At 40.3% G+C, this 23,011-nt stretch overlaps 2 protein-coding genes across 5 annotated transcripts in view; one reads left to right on the plus strand and one right to left on the minus strand.

Annotated features, from left to right (window-relative positions):
* Nucleotides 1-2,893: 2,893 nt before the first annotated feature.
* On the minus strand, nt 2,894-16,255 carry LOC145430971 (uncharacterized). 3 transcript variants are annotated; one of them, XM_080306127.1, is made up of 4 exons: nt 15,611-16,252; nt 12,797-15,410; nt 10,480-10,597; nt 2,894-4,518 (listed from the first exon to the last, which is right to left on the minus strand). In XM_080306127.1, exons 2-4 carry the CDS (start codon nt 15,321-15,323, stop codon nt 4,278-4,280), a joined length of 2,886 nt encoding a protein of 961 aa, XP_080162253.1. In that variant the 5' UTR covers nt 15,324-15,410; nt 15,611-16,252; the 3' UTR covers nt 2,894-4,277. The 3 variants fall into 3 exon arrangements, with proteins under 3 accessions (XP_080162253.1, XP_080162254.1, XP_080162255.1); XM_080306129.1 differs by having other exon boundaries at nt 4,246-4,496; nt 15,611-16,255; XM_080306128.1 differs by having other exon boundaries at nt 12,797-16,252.
* Nucleotides 16,256-20,102: 3,847 nt separating this feature from the next.
* The window catches only part of cnksr2a (connector enhancer of kinase suppressor of Ras 2a), a 90,126-nt gene continuing 87,217 nt past the window's right edge, over nt 20,103-23,011 (plus strand). Inside the window, exon 1 of one of the 2 annotated variants that reach the window (XM_026180127.2) lies at nt 20,103-21,112. In XM_026180127.2, the coding sequence (XP_026035912.1) occupies nt 21,049-21,112 (64 nt within the window). In that variant the 5' untranslated portion in view covers nt 20,103-21,048. The remainder of the gene's footprint in view (nt 21,113-23,011) is intronic. The other variant, XM_026180125.2, reaches the window with a different exon arrangement.

The raw sequence follows: 23,011 nt of genomic DNA on the forward strand, positions 1-23,011 counted from the left end.
TATGCAGTTTTTGCAAAGCTTTATGTGGAAGGAAACCGTGACCTAGGACAAGCTGATGGCATAAGATGTAAGTACAACTCCTCCGGTTTCATATGCAAAAAATTTTTTTGCGCTAGCTTACGTGGTTGCAGTGCTACTGGGATTTAAAAATAGTTACGCAAAACAGAGCGTTCCCGCTCCGATCGGCTCTAAAGGGTTAATGGAGGAATGCACCAGATTGAAATAAGCTGGAATTACATTTACAGTTTTGGACAATCTTTCATATCCCTTGTTTGTCCATAAAAACACTAACAGCATGCAGACATTTCATGAGCATTCAGGATTATAACTCTCAAGCTACAAAGTTGCCATTATGTCATTATATTTCATGCTTTTTTAATGGCCGTGTTTGGATATACTATGCCTATACTATTTATTTGATCTGTGCTAGGAATTTTATAAATATTCTTATGTAAGTGCTGAGAACGAAACTGGCCTGTGAAAAAATTATTTTAAACTAAGTCACAAAGTGACAAATATGCTCCAATTTCTCAGAAAGGGGCCAAATTCTGTGAAACTGTGTGTATTTTTATCTCTAAAGGGGGAACTAAACTAGACGCTGCAGTTTTCTGTTGCTATTTATACATTTTGTGTCATGAAATGTCTGTTGTCCATAATACTATGACAACAATGCAAAAAAAAGAAAATCATGAAGGTGTGATAATGTAATTAATATTGTAAATCGTAAATAATTTCTTATGCAAAACTAGTTAAAACAATTGTTTATATAAAATATTTATTGGACAGCACATGACTTTTACAAAACACTTTCTGAAAAAAATTTCAGCAACACCCGTAGGAAAAAAAAAAAAAAGTAAAGTTATATTTGAAAGAAGAAGAAGAGGAAGAAGGTACATCCTTTTTCAGTTCTAATGTTTCTAATATATCAGGACATAACAAAATGTTATGGCCTCAGCTGAACTTATTCCAATGTGTCATTATTTACTTAACAAAACTGAAGCCAAAATGGAGGAGAAGTGTGTTAAAAAGTATACCCCATGATTCAAAAGCTTGTAGAATCAGCTTTAAGAGTAATAGCTTGAGGTAATACGTTTCTGTTTGAGTTTATCAGTCTCTCACAATATTGTAGAGTAACTTTTACCGTCTCTTCTCGACAACCTTACAGCCCAGGTCACTGAGGTTTGAAAACAGCATTCACAAAGTCCTGCATTAAAGTTGGATTGCGGTTTAGATCATTGCAATAATTTGCTATAATCTGTTGTAGAGTTGCTGCTGTGCTTGGGATCCTTGTCCGGTTGCTTTAGCTGTTGGACAGATGGCCTCACATTTGACTCTAGAATACTTAGAGTCAAATCTGAGTCCTTACTTACAGGTAGAGATGGCACGATACCACTTTTTTATGTCCGATACCGATATCATAAATTTGGATATCTGCCGATACCGATATGAATCCGATATAGTGTGTTTTTTAATCAATAAAACAGTTTTTTAAATATCTTGCTGCATTTTGTATAAGTTCATACTCAAGTTTAAAACAACAACTACACTAAAGCTATTCTGTTATACCTGTATGCAAAAAAAAAAAAATTTCATAGTTCAGCAATACTGATCAATCTAATAAACTTAAACCTACACCATCCTCCCTATTCTGGTATTTTAAAGAGTACTTAGCATAAATATTAAGCAACCTAACTAATAGGGTTCCAACTCCCAGCAACAACAAAAATAAATAAATAAAAAATAGGGAACCACCCCTCACGCTCCACCTCATGATGCTTAATCGACGTAATCAACCTTAATTTGATGCAGTGTGAAAAAAAATGCACAGAAATCAATTATTTTTCAAGAAATATTAAATAGATTCAACATCTTTCTTCAACAAAATTGCAGACTGCACAGATGGTACCTTCCCAAAGGAAAAAGTACTATAGCTTACTAGGGTGTATATATATATTAGACTTAATAGTCACTATATACAGTAATTGACTTCTATTCATTTTACATCAAATTAAAACTTTGGGTGTCAGATACTTATTTATTAAAAGCTAGACATTTTAAATGAGAATAAGAAAGAAAAGTATGTCTTTGTGTCCCCTTTTCCCTGTTAATGCCCTATCGGCCCCCCTGGCTAAACTTTGCTAGATCCGCCCCTGCACAGTTACCAGCGTCAGCTACATAGAAAAAGATCCTCGAGTAGAAAGTAATATTAAATACATTCTAACAACAGCTGATCAAGCTTAAACGTGCTGCTGTTGTTCAGCCGCTGGTTTCCTCTTTCTGGTGCAAAGTGGGCCAAAAGCAAACTAGAGACACGGACTCGCGACAGAAAAGCCGATCAGCTGATCGTTAAGCAGTTTCACGATTGAAGTAGCAGCGAGAAGAGGCAGTCGCTCCATATATCGTTTGTTAAGCTTAACGCAGGAATACTTTACAAACATTCAGAGATGGACTTACACACTTGCTTTACTTCTCTCGGGGATAACTTTGTCGGAGATGAAATGCCGGGTTGCTAGCGAAGCTCCACATGCTATCCAGACCACCGACAGGTCCCGCATGCCACAGCTGCTCTATCACGTGATGCATACTGCTCCAAGTGCTAACGTTCTGAGGTGAGTTACGGCGTGTTGCAAGTTTTGTGAGGTGCTTTCGTGATATTTAATGGATCGGATTACATTTTTTATTTTTCTCCGATATCCGATCCAGTAATTTAGGTCAGTATCGGACCGATACCGATACGTAATATCGGATCGGTCCATCTCTACTTACAGGTATACATTATTTTTGCTGTTCCTGTATGTTTATATCATACAATATTCTAGTATCTTTTTAAGACTAAAGTGAAGATTAAAAGTGTGATTCTGTAATAGCCCAATCAACCGCAAACTACAATGAATTCATCAAAGACAGAATATCGTTTTATTTGTTGTTTCTTCCATTTTTCTATTTCAAACAAAATGTAAACAGTTTGTGCAGAAACAATAAACACATTAAGATTACAGAAATATCTGAACATGGTAACTCACTATCATGAAATAATTACAAACAAATTTACAATAAAATCATGGCCTGGTAATCCGGTTGTTCAGTGATGACGTGACGAATCCTACTTCCGGGTCTAAAGTAGTCTGCGTTTAATATGGCTTTTGTGTTGTTAACATGTTTAATGTTATGTATTTTCTTCTATTTGATCTCAAAAAGCTCCTAAAACAGTCAGTGATCACTGTTGACCTCCCTCGGCTTTTATTACCGTTAATCATTTATTTAAGCTCAGTTTTTAAAACCTTAGTATGTAACTACAGCCCAGCCCATGCAGCAGTATATGAATGACTAACCTCGTATTGTGGATGGATTATCTCAGTTGTTCTCCTGGCTGAAGTTTGGTCCTTTTACAGCATCCTGCCATGCGATTACATTTGTTTCTGACCACCGAGAACACTCACGTTAACTTTTATCGAGTGGAAAAAAAGTTAGCTTGTTTATATTATGCTAACATAGCTGTGTCGCTAGCGGTCACGTAGCACATCATTATATACCAGCTAGCCCAACTTCAGTAACCCTACAAATGTCACTGCTGTTTAGTTTTCTGTCTTCATTTATGCTGGAAGTGATAGCAGAGCTGTACGTTTTAATTTGTTTCCAAAACCCCGCAGTCAGGACATGCTATATTGTATTTAGATAGAAGCTAGCGAGCTAACTCCCTGCTAACTTCTAACTCTGTTAAATGTCATAAATTCCGTTTTCATGGATGCCTGGATGTTAAACTCAATTGTTACACCTGGTAGAGCAGAACGCTGATCATTTTATTAAAGATGAAAGACTTTAGACAGTTTTTCAACTCTCAGTAATGCCACAGTGATATATGGACCTGCAGCGGAGTTTAGACCCAGACACGGCTAGTGACGTCAGACTGAACAACCGGATAGCACACTGAGGCTGACTTTTGACCTTTTTTTCAAGGCACATTAAATGTGCATCTGTTATTATCAGATGTGAAATGGCAGAGCTCAGACACTCAAAAACTTACGGTAACTAAGTAACTTGGATTGTATTCAAGCTGGTCAACTGATTTTCAAACACTTCAAGTGACATTCAATTTCTGTTAAACAACAGGAAAACTGATTGGAAAGAAAAAAAACCCCAAAATTGAGCGCTGTGAAAATGTTCAACAAGGTGTATACTTCAAATAAACGTATTGCGCCTTTGGTATTGAAGCAAATGAATCTCAAAAACTATGAATTACACTTGTTGCTAAACAATTACTTTATATTTCCTTTTCATCATGGCGTGTTTGACACAGTGAGAAGTAACAGCTCCGCTTCTGGATTTTCACTGGTCTCTAGAGCCTGCCGGAGTTTTTCCCAGAACAACTCTGTGTTCTCTGCAGCTCGTGGCCAGCTCAGGTAGGTTTTCTTCTTCAACATCTTCCTCATGCGGTGGTAGGGAGACAGCAGATAGCTGGGAATGTCCTCCAGAAACACCAGGATAAGTATGTCCTTCTGCTCATCAAACAGACGAAAACTAAAGATGGAGAAAAAGAAACTCAAGTGCTTTATGTCTTGAATTCCTGAAGTCATTGTAAGACAAAGACACAAAACTGATTCGAAAGAATAAAATAAAACAAATAATAACACATTAAGGAGGAGAATAAAAGCTGGAAAAAAATTTTTTAAGAAGTTTTATGCATGCCAGTTTGAAAGGTTCAGGTTAAATGCCACTAAACAGGTTAATTGCAATACTTGCTTTTTCAAATATTATTCAGTTCTGACTAGCAAGGCAAATGTCTTGGGTAATCCTCAGAGTATGGAGGATTAACTGCAGAGGTAACGTGTCAGCTGTAGATATGACAAAAGACATTCTGGCGTGTGCAGCAGTTTGCTGGAGTTTATACTTTTGGTGTAGGATTATTTTCCTTGGAAAAACTGCTGTAGTGGGTAACGTTGAATTGTTGTTAATTTTATCAAGTTCCATATAGTGGTAAAAACTACTATCAATGTTTTTTTTAAATTGAAAGGTAAATAACTAGGTAAAACAATAAGGATTCTAGAAAACCTGCAATCACATAAATGGGGAAGTGAACCGTAATATGTGTCATGTTTAGTGCCGTGGGACAGGCGGGACCCAAACGCAGGACTGACAGAAATAGAGGGATGAACTCAAAGAGGCAACTTTTATTGCGCTGAAGCAGAAAACAAACAAAACCTGGAACTCACGAAAACAAAATCTAAACTGGAAGGCAAAGAACTAAAAGACTAGAAAACAGGGAGCTAGCTATTACCAGGGATGTGAAAAAACACAGAAAAAGTCACAGCACATGGGACAACATGACGACAGGCAGAGCAAAACACAGGGCTTAAATACACAAGCGAATAAGGAGGGAATTAGACACAGGAGGAGAGCACATCTGGGAGTAATCAGACATAACCAGACTGGGAGGAAGCAAAACTGAAAAATCTCACATAGCACACGAGACTATCAAAGTACAGGAAACATTCACAAAGATGCGGATTTGACACTGAGGCAACGAGACATGACTGAAGAGACATGGGGAACATGAATACAAGAGTGACTAGACATGAAACGTTGAACACTGGGAAGGCAAAGTAACAGAAACCTAAAGCCAAGGAACTAATATATATATCGCAATAAAGAGAACCAAAATCGTGAAGAACAACAAATCCAAGAATATAACTTAAACTAGAATTACAGTGACAGTATGCCAATTGTTTATTGCTGGCTAACAGTTCCTTCATATGAATTATTGCCTTTCTGTTAATTCATTAGGTGATGAAAACTAATTGTAAATTTCATTTGAAAAAGTTATCAGAACATTTTCTAAACAAATTAGTGTAATAAAAAAAAAGAAGTTCAGTTTTGAAAAGAATGAGCTCCAAGAAAAAGCTTTTTTAAATATATTATTATATTATGCCATTTTTATTATTACTTATAACTGAGTTGTCACTCAAACCTCTAGATCTGTCCCTTTCTACCCAGCAAAAATGCATCCATCCATCCATCCATCCATCCATCCATCCATCCATTCATTCAATTTATTTTGCTTATCTGGGGCTGGGTCACAGAGGCAGAAGCCTAAGTAGAGAAGCCCAGACCTCCCTCTTCCCGGCCACCCCCATCAGCTTGTCCAGGGGAATACCAAAGCGTTCTCAGGCCAGCTGAGAGATGTAATCTCTCCAGTGTGTCCTGGGTCTGCCCGGGCCTCCTCCTGGTAGGACATGCCCAGAACACCTCACCCAGGAGGCATCCTTGTCAGATACCCAAACCATGTCAACTGGCTCCTTTCAATGTGGGGGAACAGCAGCTCTACTCTAAGCTCCTCCCAGATGGCCGAACTGCTCTATCTTTAACGGAGCGGCCAGGCACCCTTCGGAGACAGCTTATTTCCACTGCTTGTATCCAGGGTCTCGTTCTTGTGATCACTACCCAAAGCTTGTGACCATAGGTGAGGGTAGGGATGTAGATCAACCGATAAATTGTGAGCTTCGTTTCTATGCTCAGCTTTCTCTTCACCACGATGAACTAGTACAGCGTCCACATCACTGCAGCTGCAGCACCAATCAGTCTGTTGATCTCCCCTCCCTTCTCCCCTCACTCGTAAACAAGACCCCAAGATACTTAAACTCTTCCCCTTGGGGCAGTAACTCGTCCCTGACCCAGAGTGGGCACGAAACCTTTTTCCGGCTGAGGACCATGGCCTCAGATTGGAGGTGCTGATTCCCATTCGCACTCAGCTGCGAACTGCTCCAGTGTAAGCTGGAGGCTGTCACCTGATGAAGCCAACAGAACCACATCAGCTGCGAAAAGCAGAGATGAGATTCTGAGACCACCCAAGTGGCAAACTCCCATGCACCCTCAAGCATCCTTGAGGGTGCATGGTAAACAGCTGGTCCAGTTTTCTGCAACCGGGACAAAAACCACATTGTTCTTCCTGTATTCAAGGTTCAAATAAAAAAGGGACTCTCCTTTCCAGTACCATGGTATAGACTTTCCCAGGGAGGCTGAGGAGTGTCCACCTGTAGTTGGAACACACCCTCCAGTTCCCCTTCTTGAAGATGGTAACCACCATCTCAGTTTGCCAATCCAGATTACAAAACCCTGATCTCCATGAAACATTGTCGAGAGCTTTCAGGAGTTCAGGGCAAACTTCATTCACTCCAGCGGCCCTCACTGCCCCAGTGATCTCACCCTCGGAGATAGATAAGTTGTCCTGTTCATCCCATTCCTCTAAGGAAGACGTGTCAGTGGGATTTAGGAGGTCCTTTAAGTATTCCTTCTACTGCCCATCTACTGTCCTCAGTCAAAGTCAGCTGTACTCGACCACACTATACACAGTGCAGGTTGAGCACCGCTTTCCCCTCCTGAGTCACCTGACAGTTTGCCAGATTCTCTTTGAGGCAGTCCAAAAGTCTTTTTCCATGACCTCTATGATCTCCTCCCACACCTGGGTTTTTACTTCAGCCACTACCAGAGCTGTGTTCCGGTTGGCCTGTTGGTACTTATCAGTGGCCTCCGAAGTCCCACAGCCTAACTAAGCCCAATAGGACTCCCTCTTTAGCCTGATGGTTTCCTTTGACTCTGGTGTCAACCATTTGGTTTAGTTGTTACCACCACAACAGGCATCAATCAGCAGTGGAGGTGCTGAACATACAGGGAGTGCAGAATTATTAGGCAAATTAATATTTTGTCCACATCATCCTCTTCATGCATGTTGTCTTACTCCAAGCTGTATAGGCTCGAAAGCCTACTACCAATTAAGTATATTAGGTGATGTGCATCTCTGTAATGAGAAGGGGTGTGGTCTAATGACATCAACACCCTATATCAGGTGTGCATAATTATTAGGCAACGTCCTTTCCTTTGGCAAAATGGGTCAAAAGAAGGACTTGACGGGCTCAGAAAAGTCAAAATAGTGAGATATCTTGCAGAGGGATGCAGCAGTCTCAAAATTGCAAAGCTTCTGAAGCGTGATCATCGAACAATCAAGCGTTTCATTCAAAATAGTCAACAGGGTCGCAAGAAGCGTGTGGAAAAACCAAGGCCCAAAATAACTGCCCATGAACTGAGAAAAGTCAAGCGTGCAGCTGCCAAGATGCCACTTGCCACCAGTTTGGCCATATTTCAGAGCTGCAACATCACTGGAGTGCCCAAAAGCACAAGGTGTGCAATACTCAGAGACATGGCCAAGGAAAGAAAGGCTGAAAGACGACCACCACTGAACAAGACACACAAGCTGAAACGTCAAGACTGGGCCAAGAAATATCTCAAGACTGGTTTTTCTAAGGTTTTATGGACTGATGAAATGAGAGTGAGTCTTGATGGGCCAGATGGATGGGCCCGTGGCTGGATTGGTAAAGGGCAGAGAGCTCCAGTCCGACTCAGACGCCAGCAAGGTGGAGGTGGAGTACTGGTTTGGGCTGGTATCATCAAAGATGAGCTTGTGGGGCCTTTTCGGGTTGAGGATGGAGTCAAGCTCAACTCCCAGTCCTACTGCCAGTTTCTGGAAGACACCTTCTTCAAGCAGTGGTACAGGAAGAAGTCTGCATTCTTCAAGAAAAACATGATTTTCATGCAGGACAATGCTCCATCACACGCGTCCAAGTACTCCACAGCGTGGCTGGCAAGAAAGTGTATAAAAGAAGAAAAACTAATGACATGGCCTCCTTGTTCACCTGATCTGAACCCCATTGAGAACCTGTGGTCCATCATCAAATGTGAGATTTACAAGGAGGGAAAACAGTACACCTCTCTGAACAGTGTCTGGGAGGCTGTGGTTGCTGCTGCACGCAATGTTGATGGTGAACAGATCAAAACACTGACAGAATCCATGGATGGCAGGCTTTTGAGTGTCCTTGCAAAGAAAGGTGGCTATATTGGTCACTGATTTGTTTTTGTTTTGTTTTTGAATGTCAGAAATGTATATTTGTGAATGTGGAGATGTTATATTGGTTTCACTGGTAAAAATAAATAATTGAAATGGGTATATATTTGTTTTTTGTTAAGTTGCCTAATAATTGTGCACAGTAATAGTCACCTGCACACACAGATATCCCCCTAAAATAGCTAAAACTAGAAACAAACTAAAAACTACTTCCAAAAACATTCAGCTTTGATATTAATGAGTTTTTTGGGTTCATTGAGAACATGGTTGTTGTTCAATAATAAAATTATTCCTCAAAAATACAACTTGCCTAATAATTCTGCACTCCCTGTAGTCCATTCAACGTCCCCAGTCTCCAAGAAGGTTGGGTACTCTGTTGTTCGGTGCATGACCGCAAATGACAGTCAGGACCCATTCCAAGACCCAGTATACAGGCAGCAAGCTGACAGGGATACTAACATACCCACCCCAGCCTGCCGCCTCTCACTTAGGGAAAGTCCAGAGTGAGACAAAGCCCAGTGTCACTTCAGGAGACTGGTTCTGGAGCCCAAGCCAATGCATTGAGGTGACCCCTGGAAATAAAAAGCCAGTACCTCTAAATCTCACGCACTAGTGCAGACTCCTTCCCCACCAGATAGGTGACATTGCATGTCCCAATCACTAATCTCGGTAGGTAGGGATCAGTCTGCCAGGGACTCCCCCCCCCCCCCCCCCCCCCACACACACACTTGGAGGGTGTGCCCATGTACCTCTGTTGGGCTGTGGCTAGCCGGGCCCCATGCCCCAGGCCCAACCTTCAGATGCCCTTGGGCACCCTTCCTGGGTCTTGCTCCAGGGTGGGGCTCCCGTAACCCTATCACGGCAGGGTGAACTATTACCTCGATCTTCTGCTCATAGGGGTTTTTGAATTGTTCTTTGTCTGGTCCCTCACCCAGGACCAATTTGCCATAGGATACCCTACTAGGGGACAAAAGAAGCCCCTGACGAAATAGCCCCTGGGATTCCTGGGGCACACGGAGCCCTCCACCATGATAAGTTAATAATTCGCAGAGGGACAAAATGAGTGTTTTCAATCAAATTAGTTCAAATTCTTCTTACTCCCATGTGCTTTAATGCCAAATGTGTTGTGCCTTCAGAGATGCTCTTCTGCATATCTTGTTTGTAACAAGTGGTTAATTGAGTTACTGTTCAATTCATATGAGCTTAAAGTAGTCTGCTCATTCTCCTCTGACCATCAACAAGGCATTTCTACCCAGAAAACTTTCACTCAATAGATATTTTATCTTTTTAGACCTTTCTCTGCAAACCCCAGAGATGGTTGTGTGGGAAAAATACCAGTAGATCAGCAGTTTCTGAAACACTCAAATAAAAAACCATGCCACTTTCACTCACTTTTCCTCCTGATGCTCAGTTTGAACTTCAGCTTGATCATATCTACATGATTAAATGCTTGACTTGTGATTGGATGATTAGATATTTGTCTTAATTAAGTGTAGTGTATCTACACATGAGTCTAGATACACTACAAAGTCACACTACATACCACTGTATGTACGATACATTGCCTGAAGGAGCCAACAGGTTACCTGGCTGCCTGGATCTCTCTGGAGCACCATTCACTCTCAAGGTATTTGTGACTGATAATACAAATGGTCTTCCGGCTTCCGTAAATGGCATCCGTGATGTTATCTATGATGGGCTTCCCTGAGAAGAGAAAATGTTACACTCAGTGGCTGTCCTCAGTAGGTCATGTAAGTACTGTGGTGACACCCTCCGGAGTACATATGAAAGTATCTTGAGGTATTGTTAGGTCTGCACTCGCTGACTCAGAGACTTATCCCCATGAACAAAGCAAGACACTTAGAGCTCAGACCATTCAACTTGCAAGGGAAGCCGGTCGGATCAGGATCTTGGAACTGAAAGCTCCTCCCCTGATCCCAGCCAACTCCTAAAAACCAGCGTCCCCTCGCAGCCTTTTATTCAGTGACACACAACCATTGTAAAACCCATATGGTACGTCATAAAAGCTAAGGCACTGTGTGTGTGTGCGTGTGTGCATGTGTGTCTCTGTATATGTGACTTCCTGCTGGTCATAAAAGGGTCATCTTCCCTGTACATGGCTTAACTCCTTTAACAGTCCACCATATACAAGCACAGGTGAGCCCATAAATGGCAGGAAGTAAACATTCCTTACTAAATAAGCGAACCAGTACCTTACATGCAATTGTCTGCAGTTAAACACCATAGCTAATAGCATCCCCCACCATCCTAGATGTAGGGGAGGGAAAGAAAAATATCTGAACATGCAGTTCAAAACAACGTTTGCAATTTCAAGCACAACAATGACAACTTTTATCAAAAGTACTCCAACAGGTATCTGCTGTTAGGTAGTCTCACTACCTATCTATCTATCCATACATTTTTTAGTTCACAGAGGCCTATTAGTTAAAGTGAATTTGAATGTATGTATTTGAAATGTGGGAGACGTTGAAGAATCCACACATGCATAGGAAGAACAGGTAATGTAAAGATCTTTTGCATTTGATGTTTTGTTGAGCTGTATGTCCAGATTTTGCTCTTTTGCACCCTCTGGTGGTGAACTATGGAGGGTAGCGTTGTTTGCAGTTTGGGTCTCCACCCAGCCACTCTTTTGCTAGCACACATGGTGTCTGCATGCTGCAGCTTATGGTTAGCTCCACACATGGAGAAAGTAATGTTCAAAGTTAGAAAAAGAGAAGAAATAAGTGAGAAAAAAGATGCAGAATAAGATAATAAGGCTACAAAGGACTATTTAGTCCCTCCTGGATGTCAGCTAACAAGGTTTGTGTACTTTAAATGTTTTATTTTCTGTTATTAAGGACTTTTGATTGATTGGCACCAAGTACAAGAGTGCATTTTGATGTGATGTTTTTTGTTTTATTGTTTTCGTCCACGACCTGTTCTCATGGGTTGTCAAGACCAGAATAAACCCTTTTTTATAACTCTACATCCTACGTCAATGTTTGAGGGTGCTACAGGAAACCTCCAATGAGACAGGCCCGAGCTAGCGGGTTCAAACCCAGAGCTTTTATACTGTCTGGCATCACTGCTGTAAAGCCACTGACCTTTAATTAATGGTAAATTTTATAATAGCAATTTTTAAAATGTAAATTAAACTGTATGCAACTTAAATAAGGAAGATCTGCTGTCATGCTTCTGCCTGCTGTCCTGGGTGTTGGGTTGCCAGTCTGTTTATTGCATCACTACAACTTTCCCACACTGCCACTCTCAATACTGATATCCTTATTGTGCAACCTGATCTTCTTGCTTGCATTCTTTGAACCAGTCAACCACCGCTCTGTGTGGTTTAAACCTATGCTCAACACCAGTCTTCCTTTCAGACTCTGTTCCGTGCAACCCACCTCCTCCCTATCTCGACCTTGCCCAAATCTCTCAGAGGAAAAACACCAGTACCTAGACTCCAGGGGGCCCTGCCCTGAATCCTGTCACTAATGGGATTCTGTTCTTCCATGACAGGTCACTGATGTTTAATCACCAAATACACTGATTAATTTTACTGTATCAATGAATCATGTTCATTACTTTCAAATGATCTCCCCTAATTGAACTGACACCGATAAACCTTTGATTGAGGCCATGCAAAGCTACTGTAGTAGTGTTAACAAATTAAAATGTAGTTACTAGGGTGTCTGAATGTGAAAAACAGAAAATAAAAGAAAGAAAATGTTAACTTTGTTGGACAAGTAGGTTGAGGATCACCAAAACTAATGTTCTAGATTTAATTGCTCTATATATAGTTTTTTTTAATCTGGAATGAAGTGATGGGCAAAAACAGGCTAACTGAGAGACATTTTCAAGTCAAAAAATCACCATTTAACTTTGAATTCAAGCCTGCAGTCTTACCTGGTTCAAAGTCTCGATGGTGTAGGCACAGTCTCCAGCCCTGTTCTCCTTCCAGTTTTGGTAAGAGCTTGTCAATGACCCAAGGCTCATCGTGGGTGTTGTAGGAGATAAAGGCGTCGTACTGATGAGGAGTTTTCTTGTTTTTGTGCTTTTTGTCAAAGAACCAAGCTATGAACAGGTAATAGGCATAGACGAGCTGCAATCTCATAAAATGGTAAGTGAAGGACACCACTATCAAGCATAGGATTGCACATGTGGTGCAGAGAAAACAAATAAAGCCCATGTCAACTGAGCAGAAGCGGGTGTCCAAGTCCAACAGCTTCTTACTTTTGAATTCTTGTGGATAGTTGCACGTAAAGTTATATGCATCATAAACTTGAGTTTTGCTGTCATTTATTGCCCACGAGAGAAACCAGCTGTTATCACAGTTGCAGGTGAATCCATTGCCCTGAAGGTCCAGATAAGTCAGAGCTGGTAGGGATTTTATATCTTCTTTGCGGATAACTGGATATAAATTCTGTCTTGCCTGTAGAAACTCCAGCTTTGTGAGGTTGGCATCTTTAAGGAACTCTAGAGAGTAAAGAGCTGTCCTGGATATATAAAGGCTTTTAAGGTTTGGAATTGGGAAAAACAGATCTGAAGGGAGTTCTTTAAGTTCATTTGAAGAAAGTTCAAGTAATTGCAGCTGTGGCGTGTAAACAAAGGTGTCTTTGTCCAGAGACGCAATACGGATATTCCTGGCTTTGAAACTCAAAAGACTGGTCAAACCTTGCAAAAAGTTCCCAGGCAGATAACTATGCAACCTGTGGTGTTGTGAAAAAACAAGCAGTTCCTCTAGATGGGACAGCTGAGAAAATGGAGGATCCGGCAAATTTCTACTTTCATTGTAATTGATGTGATTTTCACTCAAATCAAGTCTTCTTAAATTGATCAGAGGATTGAAAATACCTTTTTGTAGTTTATCTTGTTTAATAGAGTTCCGTTGTAGATAAAGGCAGGTAAGATTTGTCAGTCCTACAAAACTCTTATGATCAACAATTTCTATTTGATTTTCGTGTAATGACAAGTTCAGGAGGGAATGTAAGCCTTTAAATTCATCCTTTTTGATAGCAGTGAGTTTGTTTATATTTAAATACAGGTATCTAAGTTCAGGCAAATGTTCTTTGAAAGCACTGTTCAATTTAATTATTTGGTTTGTCTGTAATTTTAGAGTTTGTAATCCTTTTAAATCCTTGAAAAGACATGGTTTCAGAGCTGTGATTGAATCCTGATAAAGATAAAGCTTTCTGAGCTTTGTCTGATTGGTGAAATCATGGCAGTCCAGTGTGCTGATGTTATTGGTGCTGAGATCCAGCTCTGAAAGAGTTGGTAGATTCCTTGTTGCAGCTGGAACCAGTGGAAGCCTGTTTTTACTCAGCGTTAAAATCCTTAAGTTTTTAAGGGATCTGAAAGCATCATCATGGATGTATTTTATTTTGTTGTCTGTCAAAACTAACTCAGTTACATTAATACACAGCTTAAACAAGTATGCATTAACAAAGCTGAGCTTATTGCTTCGAAGCTGCAGAGTCCTCATTGTTGGGATGGTGCAGGAAATGTTGATCAGTGTGGTCAGGTTATGTGTCATTGCATTCATTCTCAGAATAGTTAATGATGAGTTCACTGACTCTAACAACCTTTCCATGTCCCCAAGACCCAAATGAAGCTCACTAATGTCAAGAGTAGTAACACGACTAAGAAATGTCTTGTTTTGCACGTCCCATATCATCTGTTTCTTTTTGGCTGGGCTCCCAATTTTAAACCAGGTGAGATTTGGAAAAACATCGGCAGTGATCCTGAAGACTGCGAGGGGATTTTTCGACAAATCAAGGTACTGAAGTTCTAATGATTTGTTTGTCAGTTCAAATGACTGAAAAGTGGTTAAATCATTGTTGCTTATTACCAGCTCCCGTAGATGTGGCAGATGTTGCAATATCAATTGAACTTTTGTAATGTGGTGCAGTTTGTTATGAGAAATGTCCAGAAGTTTTAAACTTGTCATGGACTTAAAAGATGTGGATGCCATTTGTTTAATGCGATTTTGATTAATTCTTAGCTCAATGAGGCAACTCAAGCCATCAAAAACATTTTCTCCCAGTGTAACAAGTTTGTTATTATTTAGATTTAATGTCTCAAGAGAACTTAGACTGGCAAACGCACCGCTTTCTATCTGTAAAATGTTGTTGCTATTAAGGTCTAACTTAGTCAAATTTAGTAGATCTTTGAAGTCTGATGCATGTATTGTTGAAATTCTGTTAGAAGTTAAATCGAGGCCTGTCACAGTTGAGGGAATATCTTCAGGAACAGCTCTGAGTTTACTTCCGACACATATGGCTGTACTGTAGCTGATTCTGCAAGTCTTCAAAGAAAATCCTTCAACAGGAACAAGGAAACTGATGATGCTCAGCGTCAAGAAAATAATGTCTGGTTTGCAACATTTTGTTCCTCTTTCTAAATTGCTTTGTTCCTCATCCATTCCAAGATCCATTTTAAAATAACAAGCAGGAAAGCTTAATCCAACCAACCAGAAATGTAATGTACAGTCGTACAGTAAGCTTAAATATCACAGATAATCCTGAGAATTAAAAAAAAAATCATACAAATGAATAGTAAACAACACAACAAAATGGAAATACCTCAAAAATCAGATTTTCATGTCTTAGAGAATGTCACTTCTTATTACTTTATGTATGTATACTCAGCATAATTTAGATCAAACTAAAACTAAAGCAACAGGAATAATCTTCATTGTAAATACTGTATTCTTATACTTACGACATCACATTGGTGTAAACAGTCCTTCTGTTCTAAAGGAAATGCTTTCTGTGTCTCGAGACACTTTTCATCTGCATGTCGTATGTGCCCTCTGTCTCTTTTTTGACCAATTGGAAGGAAGTGAAAGGACCTGTGAGAACTGTGACAATCATTGATTCTCCATTCTGAAGGGTCTGGAGGCGGTATAAGAGTTCCAGTGTAATGAGGTAATATGGCTGGCTGTGTTGGTGTACAGAGAAAAAAAAAATACAAACTGTGTCATGGAAAGACTTTTGGACCAAAAACTTAACTGTAGTGCTGGGATGCTGGGACTTGGGCGTCCATGTCTGGAGACTAACACTTTTACTTTCCCTTGCAGCTTTTAGAAAGACTGAAACAAAAAACAAAAGGCCACATTGAAAGCATATTACCTTTCATTTAAACCTAAATGTAATACAGTCAGAAAGAATAAAAATACAAAGCAGTATTAGTAACTAAATAATGGCATTTCAGATTTTGTGGGAATTTTAGGTGTATTTTTGTATAGATTACTCTAATATGGTAAGGTGAAAAGAAGACATTTAATTAACTTAGTGAGGCTGAAAAAAGACTTGTTTAGCAAAATAAGTTTTGACAGTGAGGCTACAGAAAAGTGGCTACAGCAAAATAATCCAATAAAGTTAATCCAATAAATCCAAAACAAAAGAAAGAACCAAAGTCTCCAGGGTGAGAGGCATGAGGGGAGATGGAAGAATGATGAAAAATAGCAGGAAAGCAAACAGGTTTGAGAAGGCCACGCAGTTACTTAACAAAACAATGTACCACACATTCATTTGGTCATAGTGTGTTATCCGTCTATCCAGAGCTGTCCCGACGAGGAATGGCCAGACTCTTGCTCCTGTCATGATCTTGTAGTGAATTATGCGAGTTTTGATTGTGGAAAAAAATATAAGTTATGAAGGCCACTCTTATTTTCACTGTCATATTGTGCTGCCAATGACATCGCAGTATTTTGAGGAACTTAATCCCCCATCCTCAGTCCAGGGTATGGTGCCTACTTAGCACTGTCAGACAGTGGTGTTTTGTATATTTTCACTCTATGAATTCATTGCAGTTGCTGCTGTTGCAGGTCTTTTACCTCTAATTTAACAGTGATATAAAATTATTTCATTAAAAGAAAATTAATATTCTGCCATAAAACAGGTGTCAGATTCCAAAAATAATTCTTTCCATTGACAGTAGATATATTTCAGTGGTTATTCATAACCACCATCCACCGCTAATGTTTTAATTTGCTTTTAATGTGTTGTTGTGTTCTACGGGGACTACACTGTTACAATTCTATGCTAAAACACTGTACATGTATCAGTTAGCTGCTTGACAAGGCTAACTGATACAGCTTGAAATAAAATATTAAATGCACTTTTGCTCCACCCAGCTTTGGCCCAGAGAAGACAGTGGTGTTTCTGGATCACATATGGCTTATTCTTTCCATGATAGGGCTTTAATCTGGATTTGTGGGTGGCATAGTGAGCTGTGTTCACAGACAATAATTTCTGGAAGTGTGCCTGAGCCAATGTAGTTATTTCCATGAAAGAATCAATGCCGGTTTTAATGCTAACTGGGTGTCCAAAGATCGTAGGCATCCTATACTCATTTTAAGTCTTTCCCCTTGCATACGGGATTTCTCCATATGTTTGTATGTTATTATTTGCTATATATTTGTATATGATGATATATTCACAAACTTGCATGTCGAGGAGCATTATTCTGAAAATTTTAGAAGCATTTGCTTGAAAATTGGTGAACTCCTTTACATTACAATGCACTAACTGTAAAACAAGAATGACTACATGGTATGTTTTCACCTGTTCTCCATGTGTATGTGCCTCCAAGAGATAATTAAAAAAATGTGCAGTAGCACTGAAAACTGACTGGTCATGGTGGAGAAGATGATCTTGAATGGGAGTGCTTTGAATCATTGTTGTGATCTGGCACTGTATAAATAAAAATGAAGTGAAGTGAATTGACATACAACAGTTTGGCTGCTTCAAAATGGTTATATAATAGTATAACAATATACTGTGTTTTATTATAGGTCACATGTTACATGTGTATTAATATGAGGGTGTATTGTGTGTATAAAATATGATAAGCCATGAGTTTTTCAAAACTAGACTGAAGGACATTAGTGCTTTAGTGTGTGCATTTTTTTCATGAGCATATATTCCCCTTTTCACTTCCTCATCCTCATTGTGTGAATCTGTAGATCCTTAGCTGAATGATATTCTGCTATCACCTTACAACAGAACAGAAACTCACAGTAAAGCATCAAAAGATAAACTATGAACAATACTGCTTTGAAGATAAAACTCTTTTAATGAACTTCATCCCAGATATTTAGAGGCTGTTTCACAAGACTAAGATACTAAACTTACTCAGGTCAGATCTTCTCAAATTAATAGGAGGCACTGGCACTTACTGGGTCCAAATGATAGAAATATGTCACTACTCAAACTTAAACCTACACGTTGTGACTTGACTCTGTCCTGTGTGTAAGTGTATATGAATGTATAGGTGAATACTACCCAAGCTCAGGTAGTTGTTTTCCCTAGATGGATACTGAAGGGCATCATCAAGTAAGTAAGTAATTAAGTATTTTAATTAATTAAAGTAATTAGAATTTTAATCCGATAATGTTGTTACATGAATTTCAATCTCGTGCTTTCAGTTTTCAGTAGTCTGACTATTTCATTTTTCTAGGTAAACACATGGGAGTGTGAACAATACAAATGAGACAGAACTAAGAGGGGAAACTGAAAAAGGGGAAATTTCCTTGTGGTGACATTAATTTGTCTCATTTTTCCACCAACTTCTGCAGTTTTTCTCTTTCATTTGTCGGGCTTCCAGTAAGTCAGCCAGTAAGTCGCTTTTAATCCACATCAGTTACACTTTTCACCAGCAGATGTCTCTGTTGCGTTACGAAATCTTGACTCTCATCTCACTGGTTGTCTTCAGTGAATGTGCAAACGTCAGCCTACAGTAGGAGGTGAGGCAGCAGTGAATCAGATCATCCAGCACTTCTTTATAGCTGGAATGAGCGTGCACAGCACTTGTAAAGGGTTGGAAAGTTATGTAGGTAGATATCTGGCACTAATACAATGTAATTACTAAATTAATAATTAGATTTAATAATTTCATTTGTGACTCCAGTAACAACACCAAAGAATGAATTCCTCCAGTTTCCAGCAAAATCCGGAGTAGGACATTAAATTTTTACTGCACAAGCTTGTCACAGTCAGCTGATCTGTATTAAGGTTAAAATAAAACTAAACTAAAAGATAAACTAAAGAAAGGATATAAAGCAATCAGCTCACCCTAAAGGTAGAAATAAAAGAATACCTCATGACAGATTTTACCTACTTATATGTAAACTCTTTCTGGAAAATTCTCCTTTTTCAGTTTTAAGCACTTCTTGCATTTTAGTTCTTCTTCTTTCTCCTGTAGGGGTCACCAAAGAGGATCATCTATCTCCATCACACCCCATTTCAACCTATACCTAGCATCCTCTTCCATCACACCAACATCTCTTTATGAGCCACATGCTTGACTGAAATTTTATGCCTGATGGCCTTTCTGATGGAATTAAGGGCTGGGACCGGAGTACACTGGCTTCTACATAGATGCCAGTAACAGAACTAACTGTGCTTTTCTACCAGAAAAGTTTTGGTTTTATAGATCTATTCATGTTTTACAGTTTTATATGGTTTTATTTGAAGATGGTTTTCACTTACTTGTTTTTCCAGGTTGTGTGCTTGACTTTCCTCTTTATTTAAGGAAACACACAGAAGAGTTCACATTGAGGTTCTGTGCTCTTGGAAATGCCCTCTGATGAAACCACCAGTTACATTGCAATTCGATGAAGGCATAAATGTGGCTACATGAGAACTTGGACAAATAAAACCAGTCATGGAAACCACTAAGAATAACTGATCCCAACACTATTTGAGGTGGTATCTATGCTTATTCAGGACTGGATTAGCGTGTTAGAGCATGCTCTAACACGCTAATCGAACATGAAAGCCTGCAGGCTTTCATGTTCGATTTGTCTTAAGCTTGTCTTGCATTGCACATAAACTTTTGCCCATATATTTTGTATGTCAATATATTTATTAATTGTTTTTTAAACTTATGAATAAACTTACTTACTAAGAAATCTAATTCAGTTACACATTAGCAAGGATGTAGGCTGTGTTGCTCCTGGTTCTGCATTGGTGGAGTTGTCCCTAAACAAATCCACTACTGTAATTTGTCTGGAGCAGAAATGTCTCAGAACTTGGAAAAAGATCATGCTTGAAGTGTTTCCAGCCTCACCTGCACTCTCTTTAAGATTATCTGAAATTGTCCAGGAACAAGTTTTAAGAACACTGCAAAGAAACAGCTGCAAGAGTCAAAATAAAGACTATAAATCAATTTGTATAATGTTAATTTAAATGTTCCAGTTTAACCCACATACAACCTATATTTACTTATTTAAAAAAGTGTAGGTCTTGTACTCTTCCAGTCAAGCAAATATGGTGTAAATGTAAAACAAGTGTGTGCTCAACATCTACATGGAGGATTTCAAGGCAGAGAGAAAGATAAATGGTTTGAGGGGGCAGTGAAACGATCTTTGGAGTGGAGGTGGAGCGGTTGGCTGAGGATTCATTAAGTTTCCTCACACAGCAGCTGGAGCAGAAAGTGTGTAGGTACCCCATGCTGACTCTCCCTCTCTCTGTATGTAACACAATGTCTCTCTATCGAAGACACGTTCTTATTAAATATCTTCTGAGAATATCTCCTCCCTCAATCATATCTGCATGACTATCGCTCCGGTGGGAAATACACTGACGTGCGCGCGGAGCCACCCACAGAGCGCGTGCACGGATTAATCATATCTGGAAAAGAGAGAGAGAGAGATGCTGCCGGCTTTAAGTCCAGTGTGACTTATCTATCCTACACTGCTGCTGTCGGTAAAGGAGCGGCTGCGCACACACCTACATACACTCCTCTCTCTCGCTCTCTTTACAATACCACACACACACACACACACCGGAGCGCAGGAGCGGACTAGCGCACTGGGAAGAAGGGAGAGAAGAGAAACAGAGAGAGGCGACACAAGTCAGACCGGCTCGAGCAGGGGAATGTGCCGGATTCCGCTGCGCACACACCCGGGCTGTCCCGCACTGAGGGCTCCACTGCGTTAACGGGAGACGACACAGGGCTGATACTGAGGCAGCGGGACCAGGACCAGAGAGGGACAAAGTAAAAAATAAAAAAAAGTAGTCACCTGGCTGCGGAGGAAATTAGAGAGGGAGGGGAGTGGAGGAGGGCGGGAGGTGTACCCGCCTCACAGAGCCTTGTTCTGGGGGTAACGCCACTGCTTGCGCGCAACGGAGAGTAAGCGCAAAGTTTCCTCGATGGCGCTGGTGATGGAGCCAGTGAGCAAATGGAGCACAAGCCAGGTGGTGGACTGGATGAAAGGTGGGCAGCAGAAACACACGCACAGACACGCACACACACACATAAATACAACGATACAGACACGCGCACGTATTATGCACACGATTCATTTTTAAATTACACAGCTGGAACGCGTTCGCACACGGACCCGCACACACAAATACTGTCTCTGATCACGACTGGACATTCAGGCAAGGGAGATAAGAGGCTGACAAGTTGATTTGATGTGTGGGAGGTGTGTGTGTGTGTGTGTGCCGATGCATCAGCCAGGCACCTGATGATCAGTGGGCAATGATGTAATGTGTGAGAGAGTGACAGCAGGAGAAACAAACTTCCTTGCTTAGAGCAGGGGCGGGTGTAGAAACTTTTGAAAGGGGGAAAGGGGGCAGATCGACTGCTTACCTCCTCAGGCTGCTTCAGGCGAAATCGGGAATACATCAGAATTCATCCTGCTTAGTTTCAAATGGCACACCTGTTAGTTCAACTAATCAACATCTTGTGAGAATCTACTAGCCGTGAAGGTCACAGCTGCAGGCATGTGTAAGGTGTGAGGGTAGACAGGGATAGATGCCAAACTGTGAAACATGGCAAGAATATACTGACTGCTCGCTAGGTGTCGCTCTCCTGTGGTTCATTGATCTGAATGATTCGGAGGTTAGTTAGCCCATAATAGAAGGTGGCAGGCAGATGGCTCAACCAATCTGCCTTTTGTAAACACTTCCCAAGCATTAAGTCACAGAGTGTTTTGCAAACAGACTGTATATAGAGGATGGATGTAGCTCTGGTGCCATCACCCTGTGATAAGGGAGGCCCCACTCTGAAGCTTCAAGCTTTGCCATCTGGGTGTTTGAAGAGTGATGGGTGAATCTGTCTGAGAAACACAGGCAAACCGCTCCAATGGTAGCAACTTGTTAACTTGTCCCACCCTACTATATTACTATATCCTCCTTTTTGCATCTAATGGGGTCAACAATTTCCAAAATGAATACCAAACTAGCTTTTGAGATTACGAATTCATCAGAAAGTGTTTTCTGAGGAACTGAGGGGTGTTTCTGCTTTGATTCATGGATAATATAAAATACAGCTTAAGCCACTGTAACATCAACCACTGGAACAAAAGACATCAGTACTGGAAGATTCCCTCTCTTCGCTGTAAAATAAAGAGATACAGGAAATCATTTGCACCTACAACCATCAGGCTTTTCAGTTCTCATGCTAATAACAGATGAGCCAAGGCTCTTTGGCAAATATCTCACTTTTCAGAACTGTTATATTTATCCATCTCTTATATACAGTCTGTGCTCTCCGCATATGGCTCATAGGACTGGTTGAAGTTATCCAGTGGATGTAACTTGTGGCAGTCATCTTGTTCAACCAATCACCTGTATTTAAAAAAAAATGTGATTCCTAAAGACTTTCCGGGGACAATTCCCAAAATGCTCCTATGTAACAAACAATCTATTTCACTAACTCATTTGCAGCTTATTCTGAAGTCACTGCTTGACTCAGTGTCACTATTTACTCAGATGTGATATGGAATCTTCCTACTAATGGGGACACTTAGAAATAGCGCTATCTCCGTTTGGTTATCTAAGTTACGCAAAGGATTTTGTTGCCACTGTGTTCTGTGGAGGAAAGTTTGCATATCGGCACATATCAGGTAGCAAATATGCATATACAGTAGATCTGTGTTTGGCACACTAGATAGTTCTAGCTCTAGCTCTTGTCTCAGAGACATATTTTTAACCAACTTTGCAGCATTTCAGCAGCATCACGTCCCTCTGTGTCATTGTTTTGTGCATCTCTGTGTGTGCTCACATTTTGGCCCAGGCAGGAGGTGCGAGCTCGATATCACATCACCACCCGCAGGGTTACTGCTGACTCTGGTTGCAGATGATGTACCAAAAATCACAAAGGAAC

Source organism: Astatotilapia calliptera, chromosome 9, assembly GCF_964374335.1.
Source record: "Astatotilapia calliptera chromosome 9, fAstCal68.1, whole genome shotgun sequence".
In the NCBI taxonomy this organism is placed as follows: domain Eukaryota; kingdom Metazoa; phylum Chordata; class Actinopteri; order Cichliformes; family Cichlidae; genus Astatotilapia; species Astatotilapia calliptera.

Bases quoted from the DNA above. Each gene is read 5' to 3' on its own strand.
- LOC145430971 (XM_080306127.1), bottom strand. From the start codon at position 15,323: ATGGATCTTGGAATGGATGAGGAACAAAGCAATTTAGAAAGAGGAACA. The intron at 10,598-12,796 runs GTAAGACTGCAG...TTCTCTTCTCAG, and splicing joins CCATCGAGACTTTGAACCAG to GGAAGCCCATCATAGATAAC. The intron at 4,519-10,479 runs GTAACCTGTTGG...CTCCATCTTTAG, and splicing joins AGAGAGATCCAGGCAGCCAG to TTTTCGTCTGTTTGATGAGC.